The sequence below is a fragment of the Apodemus sylvaticus genome, chromosome 6 (assembly GCF_947179515.1).
Source record: "Apodemus sylvaticus chromosome 6, mApoSyl1.1, whole genome shotgun sequence".
Taxonomy (NCBI): domain Eukaryota; kingdom Metazoa; phylum Chordata; class Mammalia; order Rodentia; family Muridae; genus Apodemus; species Apodemus sylvaticus.
In genome coordinates this window covers 147,461,519-147,477,591 of record NC_067477.1, presented here as the reverse complement: position 1 = coordinate 147,477,591, position 16,073 = coordinate 147,461,519, and the positions used below count along the sequence as shown (strand labels likewise).

Sequence of the window (16,073 nt, the reverse complement as noted above, 5' to 3'; positions counted from 1 at the left end):
GGTTGAACCTACGCAGATGCACCTTACCAACCCAGGAACCAAGTCTACTTAGAGGCTCACTTTCTGTGTGGCACATTTCATGTATTTGGACATTTTGTTTTCTAGAAAATAATATATATTATCCTAATTTAAGTCTTTATTTCCTAATTGTATATTTCCTAAATATATAGTGGTAATATACAATATTCCTAAATATAAATATATATTTCCTAAATTTTTATTAAAAGTATACTAACATTCATTGGCAAAGTATGCCCAATCTAGAATTGCAAGACATGCTCCTAACTCTGGATGTTGTAATTGACTTAATCCTGATATTGAGTCACTGAACGTGCTACTTATTCAGTTATTTTAGAAGGGATAATTACAGTGACATCTGTCTAAATACTTTAATCATATGCCAAGATAGTTAGAAACTACATGAATATCCCTGTCTGCTTATTTCTGTTTCTGTAATTTACATGTCATCTGGTTCAGTACTCACTGGGATGATTTTAAGACCCAAAGGATAGTTGGCAACATCTGGGACATTTTTGGTTGCCCACATTCAAAGGAGGGTGGAAATTCCTGTTAAGTTCCCTATAATGCTAGGACAGCCTCTAACACAATACCACTTGTTCCCAAGTGAGGGTATGCTGACGCTGAGCAAACCTGTCAAGTTCCAGCAGGCATTTGAGGGCTTGTGTTTCTCCCTCCAGACCTACCCCTCACCCTACTTCCTTCCTGTCTTCCTTCCTCTTCCCTTTGCTGGTTTTTCAGCAAAACCAGATGTTTACAGCTAAGACTGTTCAAAGATACCGGTCATTTGAAATGGAAAGTCATGAGAAAATCAATGGTCTTCTCTGCCCAGGTTCATAAACAGAAGTATAATTATCACACGAGTTGTGCTGGTTTCTTTTGAGATAAGCCATGTATGCAAACAAGCGGTTTTGGAAAGCTAATTTCAGTTGATCCCAGCCTCACAGAAGCAGGCTAAGCTGGGTGCATACATCAGGTGAGGGGAGGCTCGCTGTGTCATCAGTGGCAGCACTGTAGGGTCTGTGGCTTCGGGCTGATTCTGAGGCATTCTCCCCTGGAATTCATTCAGAGTCGCAGTACATGTGACCTGCACTTGTGAATGCCTGGGGAACTCTGGTTGAGGTATGCATTCTCTCTCTCTCTCCCTCTCTCCCCCTCCCTGTCCCTCTCTCTCCCTCTCTCTCCCTCTCCTGCTCCCCGGCTTTTACTATCAGTAAGAAGCAACATACGTGATTGTGGACCCATTTATTGGGTTACATTACCTAGGTGGTAGGCATTTCACTTGGTGAGGAAATCACCTCATATGATATTTCTTAGATCCTGTCCCCACTGTTTAGTGATTCTACTCAGTACCTTTTAAACGGAGTCAGTAGTTTAATCATGTATATAAGCATGGATGGAAGGCCTGCTGGGAACAGTGGCAATTCAGTTTGTTTGCACAGATCATGTCTGGGCATGGTAGACATGAGCCGAGTGCACGTGTCAGGGCTGATCTGTTGGCCATCCCTTGGGAGCTTGATGGCTTCCCTGTGATGTCTCCCCTGGGTGTAGGAATGACGAGGAGTGTTTGGTTCCTTTAATGCTATTTGAGAAGTTTGCTTTCCTCATCCTGTTCTATCTAGACAGATGACTGGAGAGAGGAGCAGACGAAGCAAATCCTACCTGGTCAGCATTTCTCTTCGACAAAAGTAGGTGCAATACGACTTATGTATGCAGAAGGGCCTATGTGACTAGGGAACGTGACACTCAGTTGTGTATGCAGAAGGGCCTATGTGACTAGGGAACGTGACACTCAGTTGTGTATGCAGAAGGGCCTATGTGACTAGAGAACGTGACACTCAGTTGTGTATGCAGAAGGGTCTATGTGAATAGAGAGAGAACGTGACACTCAGTTGTGTATGCAGAAGGGCCTATGTGAATAGAGAACGTGACACTCAGTTGTGTATGCAGAAGGGCCTATGTGAATAGAGAACGTGACACTCAGTTGTGTATGCAGAAGGGTCTATGTGAATAGAGAGAGAACGTGACACTCAGTTGTGTATGCAGAAGGGCCTATGTGAATAGAGAACGTGACACTCAGTTGTGTATGCAGAAGGGCCTATGTGAATAGAGAACGTGACACTCAGTTGTGTATGCAGAAGGGCCTATGTGAATAGAGAACGTGACACGGACAAATGAAAGACCTTTTCAGGGCTTTTGGTGGACTGTGTGAGGGAAGCCAGGTAGCCATGCTTTCTTTGTGTGGCTTCTGGTGATGCCTTTAGGAGAGGGCTGTCCTAGCATGGAAGCTACAAGTCCTTGAATTTGTAAGACTGCAAGACAGACTGCTTCATTGTGATTCCCAGCAGTGAGGCAAACAGATGCCCAATCTTTCCGAGCCACAAACGGATGAGACAAAGTGTCCGCATGTCAGCCTCCTGTCTGCCTTTGTTTTTCTGTAGAAACAACATGCTCTTTCAACAAGAAGAAGCCACTTGTGAATCTGCTACTCAGAAATTTGGTGGTTTGGTGTGATTATTAATTTGTCATTGATTTTTTTTTTGTTTCACGAGTTTCCTAAGCTGGCAGAACTTGCAGGTTTAAGCAGTGTAATCATCTGAACAGGGCTACAGGGACAGTGGTGTTAATCTGATTCAATCTGTTTCCTAGAACACAATTATAACAAACTCATTTATGGGTGCTTTGTCTTTTTCAGTGTCATTTGGCCTCCAGGAGAACTGTGAACACAGATGTCCTTAGGACATCAAATGGAGTTTGAAGGGTTTATTCTCTTCTGCCTAAGGTGGATATTTTGCTGAAAAACATTTTATTTGAAAGAATAATGTATTAATAGAAGGTCCACTTTGAACTTCCTGTTCCTGGCACCAGAGGCCAAGTTCACTATTTCTTACATACAACTCTCTGATCTCTTTTTATAAAGACTTTTGTACACCAGAGTTTATTTTTATACACACACACACACACACACACACATATAAATAAATAAATAAGATTATGGAATTGTACACTCTTTTATTTTTTTACACTTGATCTTAGCCAAAAGGCCGAGAAACGATTCTTTTATTTTTTTAAAGACAGGGTCTGACTGTGTAGCCCTGGTTGTCCTGAATTTGATCCATAAGTCCAGGTTGGTCTTGAATTCAAAGATGTGCCTGCCTCTGCCTCTGCCTCCTGAGTACCAAGATTAAAGGGATACACCACCATGCCCTGCTCCTTTTTCAAATAACATTTTTAATGCTATGTGAAGTACACTTCAAGTCAATAAAATGTAACTTCAAAATTTGAAGACCAATTTAGGAGAGTAAATAAAGTCTATTTCGAGGCTCCCAAGAGATCTGTCCATTTTAGGTTTAAAAATTATGTTTTCATGTATTGCCTAGATAGGAAGCCTGGAGTGAGCCCATTAACACTACAGTAATTAAGTGCTCGTGGATTAATGAATCTGGATGAGGAAACGATGGGAACACAGTGATGTTGCTCAAGCAAGGCGTGCAGCGCTAGCTACGTTTTCCTGGGCAGATTTGTTAGAGGAAAGCAAGAGCAATTAGCCTGCCTTCGGGAAGCTTCCTGCTTAGCAACCGGGACACTTTTAGGGTGGGTAGTGTACCAGCATACCAGTGCTGCCACCTGCTAACAGGCATCCAGCTACTTCTGCTCCAGTCTCTCTCATATCTCAGCCTGTGACTGCCCCTGGCCTGTCTGCTCTGCTGATATCCCACAAATGAGACTGGTCTCTCCAGCCTGAGCACTATAACATTCTTGTGCCTGAAGCACTTTTCCTTATATTTAATTTTTATTTTATTTATTTTATGTTTTTCTTTTGAAATAAGTTTATATATTAAAAAAAAAAACATTGCTGGAATACATGAGAGAATTCCTAACTATTCCCTTCCTGCTTTGTTAAATATCAGCACTTGCCCTAACAAAGCTCGTCTGGAGGGGGTGCAGGCCATGGCCATTGTGCCTCATCTTTGTCAGCTTGACAGGCGAGAGCTGATACCTCTTTTCATTAGTTTATTCTTTGAAAGTTTGTTCATGCATATAATACATTCTGGTTCCATTTACCACTCCTGCCCTTTTTAATCCCTGTATACCAATCTTCCATTTTCTCACCAAGTCTTCCTACTATCTTGTCTTTTGGGGCTTGTTCTTTTGTTTGTTTGGTTTGTTTTGTTGCTTTTGAAACAGTGTCTTGTTATGTAGCCCGGGGCCCTGAACTTGCTAAATAAACCAGGTTGGCCTTGAATTCAGAGATCTGCACACCTGTTACCCAAGTGCTCAAATTAAAGGCATATGCCACCAACCAGACTTTTTTTTTCTTTGTTTTGTGACTCACTGAAGCATAGGTAACAATGACAGCCCCCACCTCTGCCTCCTCCTTGGGGAGTGGTTGGGGCTCCCATGAGCCCCTCTGTTATCTGTGATTGAATGTTGGTAGATCCAGTCTTGTTCAGCAGCCATGTCATGCCCAGAAAACCTCAAGGTCCTCCTTGCCATCCTCCTATGGGTGTTCTGTTGATGGCTGGACAGAGAGTCTTGGTGACCCTTGACATGATGTCTCTGTTGTGAGGCTAGCCTTCTTCTCTCAGTTGTGCAGCCGTGTGTTTTGTTTCATCTGCCATTGTTTTCTTGATTTCCTCACTATATTACCATTGCAACCAACCTCAGATAGATGTAAAATATTTGGATCAAAAAACGGAATCTACTGAACACATGTCCTCACATTTCTATAAATAGTTTCATTACTTATGTAGTACCATTAAATACATGACTTAAGTCTATGTATGGAGAATGTATGTATGTTAAATGTAAATATGACACTATATTTTACCCATCTTGTAAAATTTCAATATGTCAGTTTTGATAGACAAGAGCTCCTGAAAACAGCCTTCCGTGAACACTAAGGGCCAGCTGTACCCTGATGACCTGTGAGAAAACAAGATAATAGCAGCCTGAAGGCTACTGAGTCAGTTAGCATCGGAAAGGGAACAGATGGCTCTCTTCTGGTCCAGTCTACCAGGCTACGCACATTCACCTCTGGAAGCAATTGGTCTCTACCCGGACTCATCCTTGCCTACTTCTCCGATATTCTTAGCTGTAGAAGACCTTAACGATACCTGGGAGAAATGTGATTAGAAACTTCAAATGGCATTTTAAAAAACAGAAGCTAAAAGCCAAGCCAGACACATTGTACAAAGGCTGTACGAATCCCTGCTGTTCCTATGCAGAGTTTGGCAGCGGGCACAAGAGGGTCTCATTTGGGAACACTGTTTGCAAGATGTTGTTAGATGTGTCTCTGCACCAGTGTTTGTGGGGCTCCTTTTTGTGATTCCTCCTCTGATACACTCTGTGACTGGAGGAGTTAGCATGGTGGCCATCTATTTGATCTGTCCCATTTTATCTACAGGTTTACACCAGGGCTGTGAACATAGTTAAAGGTCACAGACTGTGAAGTCACCTGTTTCTGTTAGCCCTGTGCAATTATCTAAGTTCTGTGCTGTGAATGGGTGTAATGAGGTGTCACATGGCTGTTAGGATTGAATGTAGTAAAATATGTCCATGGTACCCCAGGCATGTCCAGTAAGTGACTGTCAGCATCAAGGTCTATTTCTTCTATTTAGACTGTGGACCCTGAGGCACATAGTTCCCAAGATTGAACTCCAGTGCCAAATGGCAAGGAGAACATCTGCTTTGTCTTCAGCAGATATTTTCTAAGAAACCCAGCTCGCATCTGAAACTGGCTAGTACCAAACACTATGTATACTATGTTTTTTTTTCCCTGCATGTATGCATCATACAATAAGAGTTAACTTACAAATTATTCACAGTAAGAGATTAATAGCAGTAGCTAATAAGATAGAACCTTTATAACCTCATTCTATAATAAAACTGGTTTCTCTTGAGTCAAGACAATATTTTTACACTGTGGTTAATTGGAAGTGACTTAAACTACAGGACGTGAATCCTTGGATAATGGGCACCAGTGCACTTAGAGTTATGTATGAGAGACCCCAGTACCACAAACCAGGACATATATGTATGTGATTAACATGCAGAAGGTTGAAAATGAGCTCAGGTCTGAGAGGAAGTTCTGTTTGCCGTTGATCTGTGCTACTTGAAGTGATAGAGCCTTTTAGAATAAAACCTTAGAGTGTTAGAACCTTCTAGAGGAAGTAAGTTAAGTTATTGGGGCATACCCTTGGAGAGGACATGGGGACACAAACTCCAAACTCTTCCATTTTCTTTTTAGTTTTCTGATTCCATGGTGTGAGTGGCCTTGTCTCACCTCCGTTCTCGTTGTGGTGTTCTGTCCTGGATAGTTTATGTCAACTTGACACAAACTACAATTGTGAAATTTCTCAATTTCTCAATTGAGAAAATGCCTCCATAAGATCCTGCTGTGGAGCATTTTTATTAGTGACTGATGGGGAAAGGCCTGGTCCACTGTGGGTGGGTCCTGCCAGGGTGGTGCCATCCCTGGGCTCGTGGTCCTGGTTTTTTTAGGCAAGTAGGCTGAGCAAGCCAGTAGACAGCACTCCAGCATGGCCTCTGCATCAGGCCTTGGCTCTAGGTCTGGACCTTGGTGGATTTCCCATCTGACTTCCTTCAGTGATGACTACAATGTGGAAGGAAGCCCAATAAACCCTTTCCTCTCCAGCTAGCTTTTGGTCATGGTGTTTCAACATAGTGATTGTAGCCCTAACTATGACATGCTGTATCATGCGAAAGCAACTCACCAAGGCCTGAGCTCTGAAGGTGAACCAGAATAAACCTTTGCTTCTTTGACATTCCTTTTCTCAGATATTTTAACACAGTAACAGAAAGCAGACTTACACAATCTGCTGCTGCAGGAGTGTGGCAAATCATCTGGATTTTTGTTGTCTGTGGGTAGGAGTGATCTTCACAGCAGAGTATGGAGAAGGAATAGAAATTCAAGGGGGAGGGGGTTGTGTTTGTGTTCTTCAGGGGCAGGGTGGCATCCTTTTGGTGGTGTTTGAGGGACCTTGGAGAAGAGTGCCTGGAGAATAGAGCCTTGTAAATGTTCTCTTTTGCTCAGTTAAAAAAAAAAAAGACAGATCAGATAAGAGACTGGAGAGCATTTTCTAACAGTTCAATCTGGCAAATTATTTTTTTTTCCTTTTTTTTTATAATTTATTTACATTTCAAATGATTTCCCCTTTTCTAGCCCCCCCACTCCCCGAAAGTCCGGCAAATTCTATTTTTCCTCCCCAAATTTCTCTTGGTGATAGTGTTGTGTTGCAGCAATAGAGCCCCTATATGCATGGTATTTACTGGGCTCATTCTACGCTATTTAATGTTTACAAAAAAGCAAGACAATCCTTTCTCTTCATTCTCCATATCACATGAGAAAAGTTTACTTTCTAGCTGAGTTTTAAACTTACATGACTGATGAAGTCTCAGTCAGTATCAGTTAGCAGCCTCGTCCTTCTGCATCTGTGCACGTGAAGGTTGATAGCATCCAGTCTCTGGTATTTGTTCCATAATGCTTGTTGAATGGAAGACTAGTGTTAGCATGATGACTCTTGGGAAACCTCATTTTCACTTGTTAGGAAAGTTAGGAAAGTTTTTCTCTGAGAAGCTCTAGGAAATGTCATGGACATCTTTTGTTTTAGATGTTAGTCTCTGCAAAGGAAGATTAGATACACTTTCATAGATTTTTATCTAAAATAAGCAATATTTAATATAAAATAAAGTTACTGGGGTTGTCTTCATAGGATGTTTACTGTAAGGCTGATAGTTTGTATAACACAGAGCAGTTTTAGAAGCAACCTAAAAGTTTAGTTTGTTTTTTCTAGTAGACAAATTTTCTTATAGCAAATAAAATTGAGAAGTTAGGCTGTGTGTTCCTGTAATCCACTTTGACCCCCCACTCCTGGGCTTATTTCAGAAGGGTGGGGCAGTGTCTGGGATGTGCCTTTTCTGCAGTGTTTTCGCTTGGCGGGCATGCAGTACTTTTCCCTTAATAAGTAAGACTTCTCATGTAGTTCTGCCAACAAGGTGACTAACCTGGCTTTCTACTTAAGTAGTAGCCTCCCCATGATATATACCTGCAGGCTGTACACCTGGGTTTGCTTCCAGTGTGGAACCGTTTGAGTCCTCCACATCCCATGCCTCACACAGGCCACTCATTCTGTTCATAGTTTGAGGTGTCTCTAGTTGGCTTCTGTCTATTTCCTCTTCTTTGCCCTACCCATTGGTGAACACTGGGACCTTTAGTCAGCAGCATGTGTTTATTCTAATTCTGTAGGTCTCAGGTAGGATTTGCTTGGGATAAAGATGGCTGCAATTGGAATGTTGCTACCTTTTGAATGCCTGCTTCCAGCACTCTTCTTCCTCCTACTGTAACTCTGCTTTGCCAGTTCTAAGTTGGATGGCAAAGAAAAGGGGTAATTTAATTCATTATTGGACCCTTTCCCAAATCTGTGCCCCAGGTTTTTCTGGTTTTGATTTTGTTGGGGTTTTCTTTGTTTCTTTGTTTTCTGTTTTTTGGCTTGTTTTGTTGTTATTGTTGTTTTTTGTTTTTTGGCTTTGCTCGAATATTTTCTTGTGAGACTAATTTCAAGGATATACTTCATAAGGTTGATGAATAAAATTATGAATTCAGAGAGAGTTCAAAATCTATTCTTGACTGTTTCTCCAGCACACCATGTTGCTGTGTGGAGTTGACATTGATCATTTCAGAATGTGTAAATAAATGTATGGATTCACATGGGATGAGGATTATCTGGATGGCCAAGGATGGGATTTGGTCCTGTGCCAGATGGATTTTGACATGCCTGTTGGTCCTTTGTGTCTGCTAAAAGTCTCACCATGTTGATCTCTGTGTTCTTGTCTGATTTCCATTTCAGAAGTGCTGACACAGCTAATCTGGGTATTTATGCCTATTACCACTTGAAACTCAGAGGATGTCTCTTTGGGGATATTCACACAGAAATAGCTTAATTGGATTTCAGCCCAGACACAGTATCTGAATGGTTCTTTATGAAACATTAATTGGACTACTGCCATAGGAAATCCTCCCCCCACCCCATGCTCCCCCCCTCTCTCTCTTACACACACACACACACACACACACACACACACACACACACATGGAGGGAGAGAGGAACAGAGAGAGAGAGACATAGAAGTGCTATGATTCCATCCTTTTCAGTGGCTTGTTGCTAATTTCTATAATAAATGAAATATTCTAGGATGTGGGAGCTCATCTCTGTAGGGAAACTGCGGCCAATTTCCCTACAAATTGCTGTGCATTTGACACCACTCTGAGCTGCAGAGTGAATTCCAGGCATGCTAGAGAACAATAAATAGGCCAGCATCTATTTGTTGTGCATATCTTAATCCCAGCATCAGAAGGCAGGTAGATCTGAGTTTGGGATTAGCTTAGTACATAGTGAATTCCAGGACAGCCAGAGGCACATAGTGAGACCATGTCTCAAAGTGGGAAGAGAGATGAAGAGAATGAGAACCTTGTTCAAGAGTATAGTCTGTATGGGACTGAACCTTTGAAAGAAAAAGATTTAGGGCCTGAAGTGACACTACCATTTGGATATTAACAGTGGATGTAATTGAGAAATGGTAGTTCTCTGAGTATAGTGACTCATGCTTCTAAGGCCCAGCAGCACTGGAGAGGATGATGTAGGACTGAGTTTGAAGTCAGCCTAAGCCATATAGTAAGTTCTGGGATAGCCTGGACTAAAGTAAGACCCTGTCTCCAAAGCAAACACAACCAGAACAGGTAGACATCAAACAATATCCCCTCCCCCCAACCAGCACCCCCTCCCCCCGAAAAAAAAACCCAAACAACAGCACTCCCCCTTAAAAACAAAACCAAAAACCTGAAAGTTTATTAACTGGTGAGCATGCTGTGAGGTTCTGTCTGGAGCCACGTGGGCAGGAGGAGTTAGTTCTCTTCATGGTGACTTTTCCTCCCTGGATAGTTGTGTAAATGTTACGCATTTGTGGTCTATGATTTTTTATGGGAATTGAAGGTGATCTTCCAGAAGAGCCTCTTGGAATTTGTGCCTCAATAATGTGGGTTTGGTTGGACAGTGATGTTGGGAACTGAAGGCAGAGATGTTTCCAAGAGAGAGAAAACACTACAGACACTGAGAGGTTTGGTGTGGAAAAGAGAATGTGGGCCCTCATGCTCGGCCAATATCCGGAATATTTTAAAACAGCTAAATATAAGCACAATGTATTAACTTTTAATTCAGTTATAATAATTAGAAACCTCCATGTTAAATTTTTATACCCATTAGCCTTTTAAAACTTCATTTAAATTAGAGCTACGGAACTTATTTTTAATAAAGTTACCTGTTGGCACAAATCCCTGTCCAGACTTCCTGGGCAGCCAGCTTCCTGCTGTTCTGTGCACTGAGACTGCAGTGCTTGGCTTCCTGCACCTGGGACTTTCACTAGGCATGAAGCCCTCCAAGGTACCCACGTGGTAGCACGTGGAGATAGCCCTCCCTTTGCCCAGCTAAGTGATGTTACAGTGTGCACCTACCTCATGCCTCACTGCACACTCATGTCTCAGTGGACACCATTTTCTTATTTTTATTAGTCTTGAGGTTTTTAAAGGTTCTATTTCTACTTGGTAGTGCAAACTTGAAGGCAAGCTTTTGACACAGAGGCCTGATCTAGACCATAGCAGCTCACATAGCAGTGTGATGTAGGAAAAGGGTAGAGGCCTAGCAGCACTTCCTAGCCCCTTTACCTGGAGGCTCGGGGCCTTACTCCCGAGTTAATGAGGCTCCGGGTCCTGACCAGCATAGGGCTCTGGATCTCTCCATCCTGGGGTGCACAGTTGTGTGGCTGGCGGGTTTCACAGGCTCACTGTTTGCCTGGATAAATTAATACATGCTCTCAAATAACATGCAGGTGCATGTACTGAAAAGGTTTGTGAGGTTTCTGGTTTAACTGTAGGCTATAGGGAAACTCTTGGGTTTATATAAGACAATACAATATTCCCTGTGTGGAAAAAAAAAAGTATTTGATTTTTCATTCATAGAAAAGCCGCAGAGAATGCAAGGCACAGTGGTGTACCTCTAACCCTTGAACTAGGGTGTCCGAATCAGGGTCGTGAGTTTGGGGCCAGTCTTTATTGCATAGTGAGCTCAAGGCAAACCTGAGCCATTTGGGGAGGCTGTCTTTTAAGAATAAGAGGAAAGGGAAGGCAGTAATTTTGCAGCGTACAGATAATTCCAGCATATAATTTGGTATAAACGGTCTTGTGTTTCTTAGTAAGGTCATTTGGAGACATAAAATTCTGCTTTTCTAAGGTAGTGTGCATTTTCTGTAGGCATCTCCCTCATTCATGGAATCACTCTCTAGTTCTCCAGCCTCTGCAGAGGCTCATTGGCCCCTTGGTATGGCTAAAAACAGAAAAAACCTGACTTTGTCGATGTTTCAGGTATTTGTAATTTTTAGCTTTTGACCTCATGTGCCTTTACCCAGCCAGAAAAATATACACACTTACTTTTTTCTCGAAGGACTCTAATCCAAGAGCGAAGAAAGAACAGAGATTTGGCCCACAGGGAAGTCTTCAATAAGGGTAGAGGGGCAGGGCTAGGGTAGGGCTAGGGAAGGGTGGATTGCTCCCACTTGCTAAAGCACCAAATAAACAGGCAATTCTCTATGTCTAGCTCTGGGAGCCAAGCGTTTTTCCTCGAGATAATCTCTCCCATCTAAGAGGTCTTTAGGCATAACTACTAACCTACTAGAATGTCAGGGATTTGTCACTGTGTGGAAAACACCAGCCTGAATCTATGGGTGCAGAATGCCCTACCTCTGTAGGATGGACAGCTTAGAGACCGTAGCGCCATCATTTCAATGAAATAGAGTTAAAGTAGCCTTAGGAGGCAGATCAGAAATTGTAGTTTGTACTTTGTAAACATGACTTACACCCTTATTGTAATGAATTAGCTATAAAAGCACTGTTACACACATTGCAGGTGGGAAATTTATATTAAAGAACTAATAGTCACTTTGATGTGCTAATAGAGTTGTACGTGGTTGTCTTGGGGTGTGCCGAGTTGTCTAGGCCAATGAGGTTGTACGTGTGTCTGGCTTTACTCTCACCTGGAGAGGGCTGTATATGAGCCTGTGATTGCTGAGTCTGGGTGACAGTGCATACGTGGTGGATATATATTGTGTCTACTGATGCATGTGTTTAAACATGGTTGTGATATGGCAGTGGTGGAGGATGACACCAATACTTACATTACAGTTCATAACAGTAGCAAAATTATACTTATGGAGTAGCAACAAGATTTAATAGTTGGGGTTACCACAACATGAGGAACTGTTTTAAAGGGCTGCAGCATTAGGAAAGGTGAGAACTACTGGTTTCCAAGAAGGAAGTTAGGTCCCCTTGCCTGATATCTGGAAGGGATATTGGAACCCAGGCTGCTTTCTGTCTCTTTCACTTTCTATCCGCTGTGAGGTTAGCAAACATTGTTATATCATGTGTTCCTTCCATGGTGTTCTGTCTTGCCATAGGCCCCAAAACAATGGAGCCAGCCTCCTATGGACTAAATGCTCTAAAACGCTGAGCCATAATAAATCTTTCCTCTATCTAAGTCAATTATTTTCCTTGGGTATTTTGTTATAGCAATAGAAAGCTGACTTACACACTCCCCAATTGAATTAATGCTTTGTAAAAGCAGTCATTCATGTATGCCCTCGAAAATTGTTAGATCCAGTAGCCGTACAAGTATTCTTTAGAAAGCCTGAGTTGAGACAAGTTCTCTATTAATTAAAATCTTTAAAAATCTAACTTTCTTCTAGCACAAATCTGGAACTTAGAAATGTAGAGGTGGTTGGTAGGGTCATGGCCAAAGTCACATAGGTAATAAAGACTATGGTTTCAGCAGGAGAAATAAGAACTTGAGTTTAGATACCAGCACTTTGTTTTATCTTACAGTAAACACCTACAGAAAGACATTAAGTATTCTCATTGTATTTGCTTGTAGGTTTTTCCTTATAATAATTCAAATTGTTAAAACCATCCGACTCTTGAGATAGAGAATGCATACAGAGGGATTCATTTTTAAATCAAAATTTATGGACTTGCCTTGTAACATTTCACGATAGTCCTGCTTGAATTATCACTTCCTATTTGAGTAAAATAGAATTAATTTTTCTGTGAGGCTTTTAACATTTTGAGGACATAATCATCCTAGGAATGAATTAATAGATCTCCTCCAATCGAACTGTCAGGACAGATCCCCTCTGGGCTTGAAATGATTAAAGATGCCAGTGAACTCTCTTGGGAATCTGCAGAGCACACCAGAATCCTCTTGAAAATGCCAGAGGATACCAGAAGTGTTTGCCCAAGTATGTGCACAGCGAATGCACTGCCAGTTCCACAAGCAGGACGGAGGATGGGCACCTGAGTTAGCTGCTTGCCTCTTAACTACCATGTAAATTTGAGTGCTCGTCTCAGATTCCCTGGTATAGACAGGGGATGCTTTGAGCCTTCGTGCTGGGGACTCAGTGGATGACACCTGGACAAATGGCAGTGCAAGAGCCTGTCAGTTGTAGACAGGGCTCTGTGTGCCCCTCTTCCTATGGCCTGGCCTCTGTTGCCTCTGGAGGCTTTCCTTCTGTTTGTGGCGGTATGTAGGAGTAGAGAAGAGGACTGGAGATACTTGAGAGCCTTTCTCCCATTGTGATTTCCTTATCTGCTGCTCATGCAGTGTCAGTGTGCCTGTGTGTGTGTGTGTGTGTGTGCACGCACACGTGTGTGCGCGCGGGCTTCTGCCTGTGTAAAACAGGTATCTAGGACCAGAAGAGGATATTGAATCAACTAGGAGTTGCAGTTACAAGCAGTTGGTGCTGGGAAATAAACTCAGGTCCTCAGCAAGAGTTGTAAACACTTTTAACTGCTGAGCTCCAGTGTCTTTTTTCTTTTTTCTTTGAAATGGACAATTGAACTCAAATAAACAAGCACACCTAATACCTGTTCCTTTTCATTTCTCTACAGATCCCACAGGTTCTACTCCTATAGTGTCATCCCAGCTGGCTTAAGAGCTTGGAGGATCACTGTAGCTCTGTCACATTTAAGGTGTCCTCAGACAGCAGAAAACATCATCTTTTTGAAGAGTGCTACAATTTTTCCAGTCACCTCTTATAACTGCATGCCAAAGGTAAGCATATATACATTTCTGCATAAAAGAGACTTGGCTGGGTTTTTGTTTCTTTGATTACATGTTTTTTGTTTTGGTTTCCTTGCTTTAAATACTTAATTTGCCTAGTAGTTTTTTTAAAATAATATTAAGCTTTTTATCTTTTTTTTGTTTTGTTTTGTTTTGTTTTTGCTTTTGTTTTTTGTTTTGTTTTTTGTTTTTTATTTTTCCCGAGATAGGGTTTCTCTGTATAGCCCTGGCTGTCCTGGAACAAACTCTGTAGACCAGGCTGGCCTCAAACTCAGAAATCTGCCTGCCTTTGCCTCCCAGAGTGCTGGGATTACTGGCGTGCGCCACCACCGCCTAGTTGCTTTTTAACTTTTGTGTATGATTGTTTTGCCTGTATGTATATGAATGAATATGTACCATGCATATGCTCTAATGCGCTAATGTTTTGGAGGTCAAAAGTGTCAGATGCCCCGGAACTGGAGTTATGGGTGGTTGTGAGTCATAGTGTGGGTGCTGGGAACCAAACGCAGGTCTGTTGCAAGAGTAGCACCTGTTCTTAGCCAATAAGCCATCTCTCCAGCCCCTGCATAGTAGTTGTTAAATTAGTAATAATGGCAGTAGGAATGTCCCTGATTTACTGAAGTCCATTAAATTTAAGCTCTTAAGGGACACAGTTCAAACACCAGGTTATCACTGTTCCAACCTGAGAGTAGGTGGTTGAGAATATTTAGACAGAAGTAAGTATGCAGACCAGTAGACAGCTCCCTTCTATGCAGTGACGTTCTGGAACCTGTTCTGAGCTGAGGTTGCCTATGTGCTGGGGACCAAACGCTTACAGCAGGGAGAAAAGAGTGGTCTTTAGGCTGGTCAAGTTCAAGTCCAGCTTAGTGCTGAGAAGATAAGTTCTCATGAGAAGGAAATTCAGATAAATAAAGATTCCTAGGACAGTTTCACAAGTTTGTATGAGAGATATGTTTGAGCTATAATAGAAGGAAATTCTGACCTTGTGCAGCTGGAGTCCCCAAAGTGATATTGGTGGTCAAAGATGTGGTTATATAACAGTAATGTATTAGAGAGAGAGAGAGAGAGAGAGAGAGAGACAGACAGACACACACACACACACACACACACACAGAGGCAGCGCGCGCGTGTGTGTGTGTGTGTGTGTGTGTGTGTGTGTGTGTGTGTGTGGTGGTGGTGGTGGTGGTGGTGGTGGTGGTGGTGTGAAAGATACATGAAAGATGGGGAGTCCATACCTGAACTATATCCCCAACTCACAAATATATCTCACTCATGACTGATAGCTTGTGACCTTTGACTTCGGGTGTGGCGGCTTATGCAGTGTTCCCTCTGGCTAACAGTGAGAAACACCTTGTGGAATGTGTATTGTCATCTGTAAAGTACCACCTCAGAATTGAAGGAGTGACACCTACCCACCATCCTTCCCTTTCCCACAAGTCTCATATTATTTCTGTCATTTTGATTGTCTTAAGATAGTCTTGAATCTATTATTTGGTCTGTGGAGTTTGGAATAATGATTTCTGTGAATGTACTTTTTTAATGTGAGTTAGAATTCTCTTTCATTTGGTCTAAAGTGATCACTGAAACACAGGAATCTTTTGGCACTGTCTTATAGTAGCTTCAAAAACATAAAATATGGTTCCAGGCGTCTTGGCTGGCTAGGGCTGGTACTCTTGTAGGACCAGTTAGACTATACAGGGTTGTACTCTGTCTATAGCCAGTCTGTCTGGGGCATGGAGGAAGCTCTGCCCTTTGGAAAGCAGTCTAGGAAGGCCCTGGGGATGTTACACTGCAACCAATTTGAAGGAATGAAAGGACACATGGGTAGAGACTTAATAGTCTACTTGACACAACGCAGGTCTGGTAGCCTGA

The 16,073-nt window shown here is 42.2% G+C and overlaps 1 protein-coding gene across 1 annotated transcript in view; it reads left to right on the top strand.

Moving 5' to 3' along the window:
• LOC127688027 (uncharacterized) overlaps positions 1-16,073 on the top strand; it is an 83,546-nt gene that overhangs the window by 35,969 nt on the left and 31,504 nt on the right. The window contains exon 3 of the mRNA XM_052186768.1: positions 14,030-14,192. Coding sequence (XP_052042728.1) covers positions 14,030-14,192 — 163 coding nt within the window. The remainder of the gene's footprint in view (positions 1-14,029; positions 14,193-16,073) is intronic.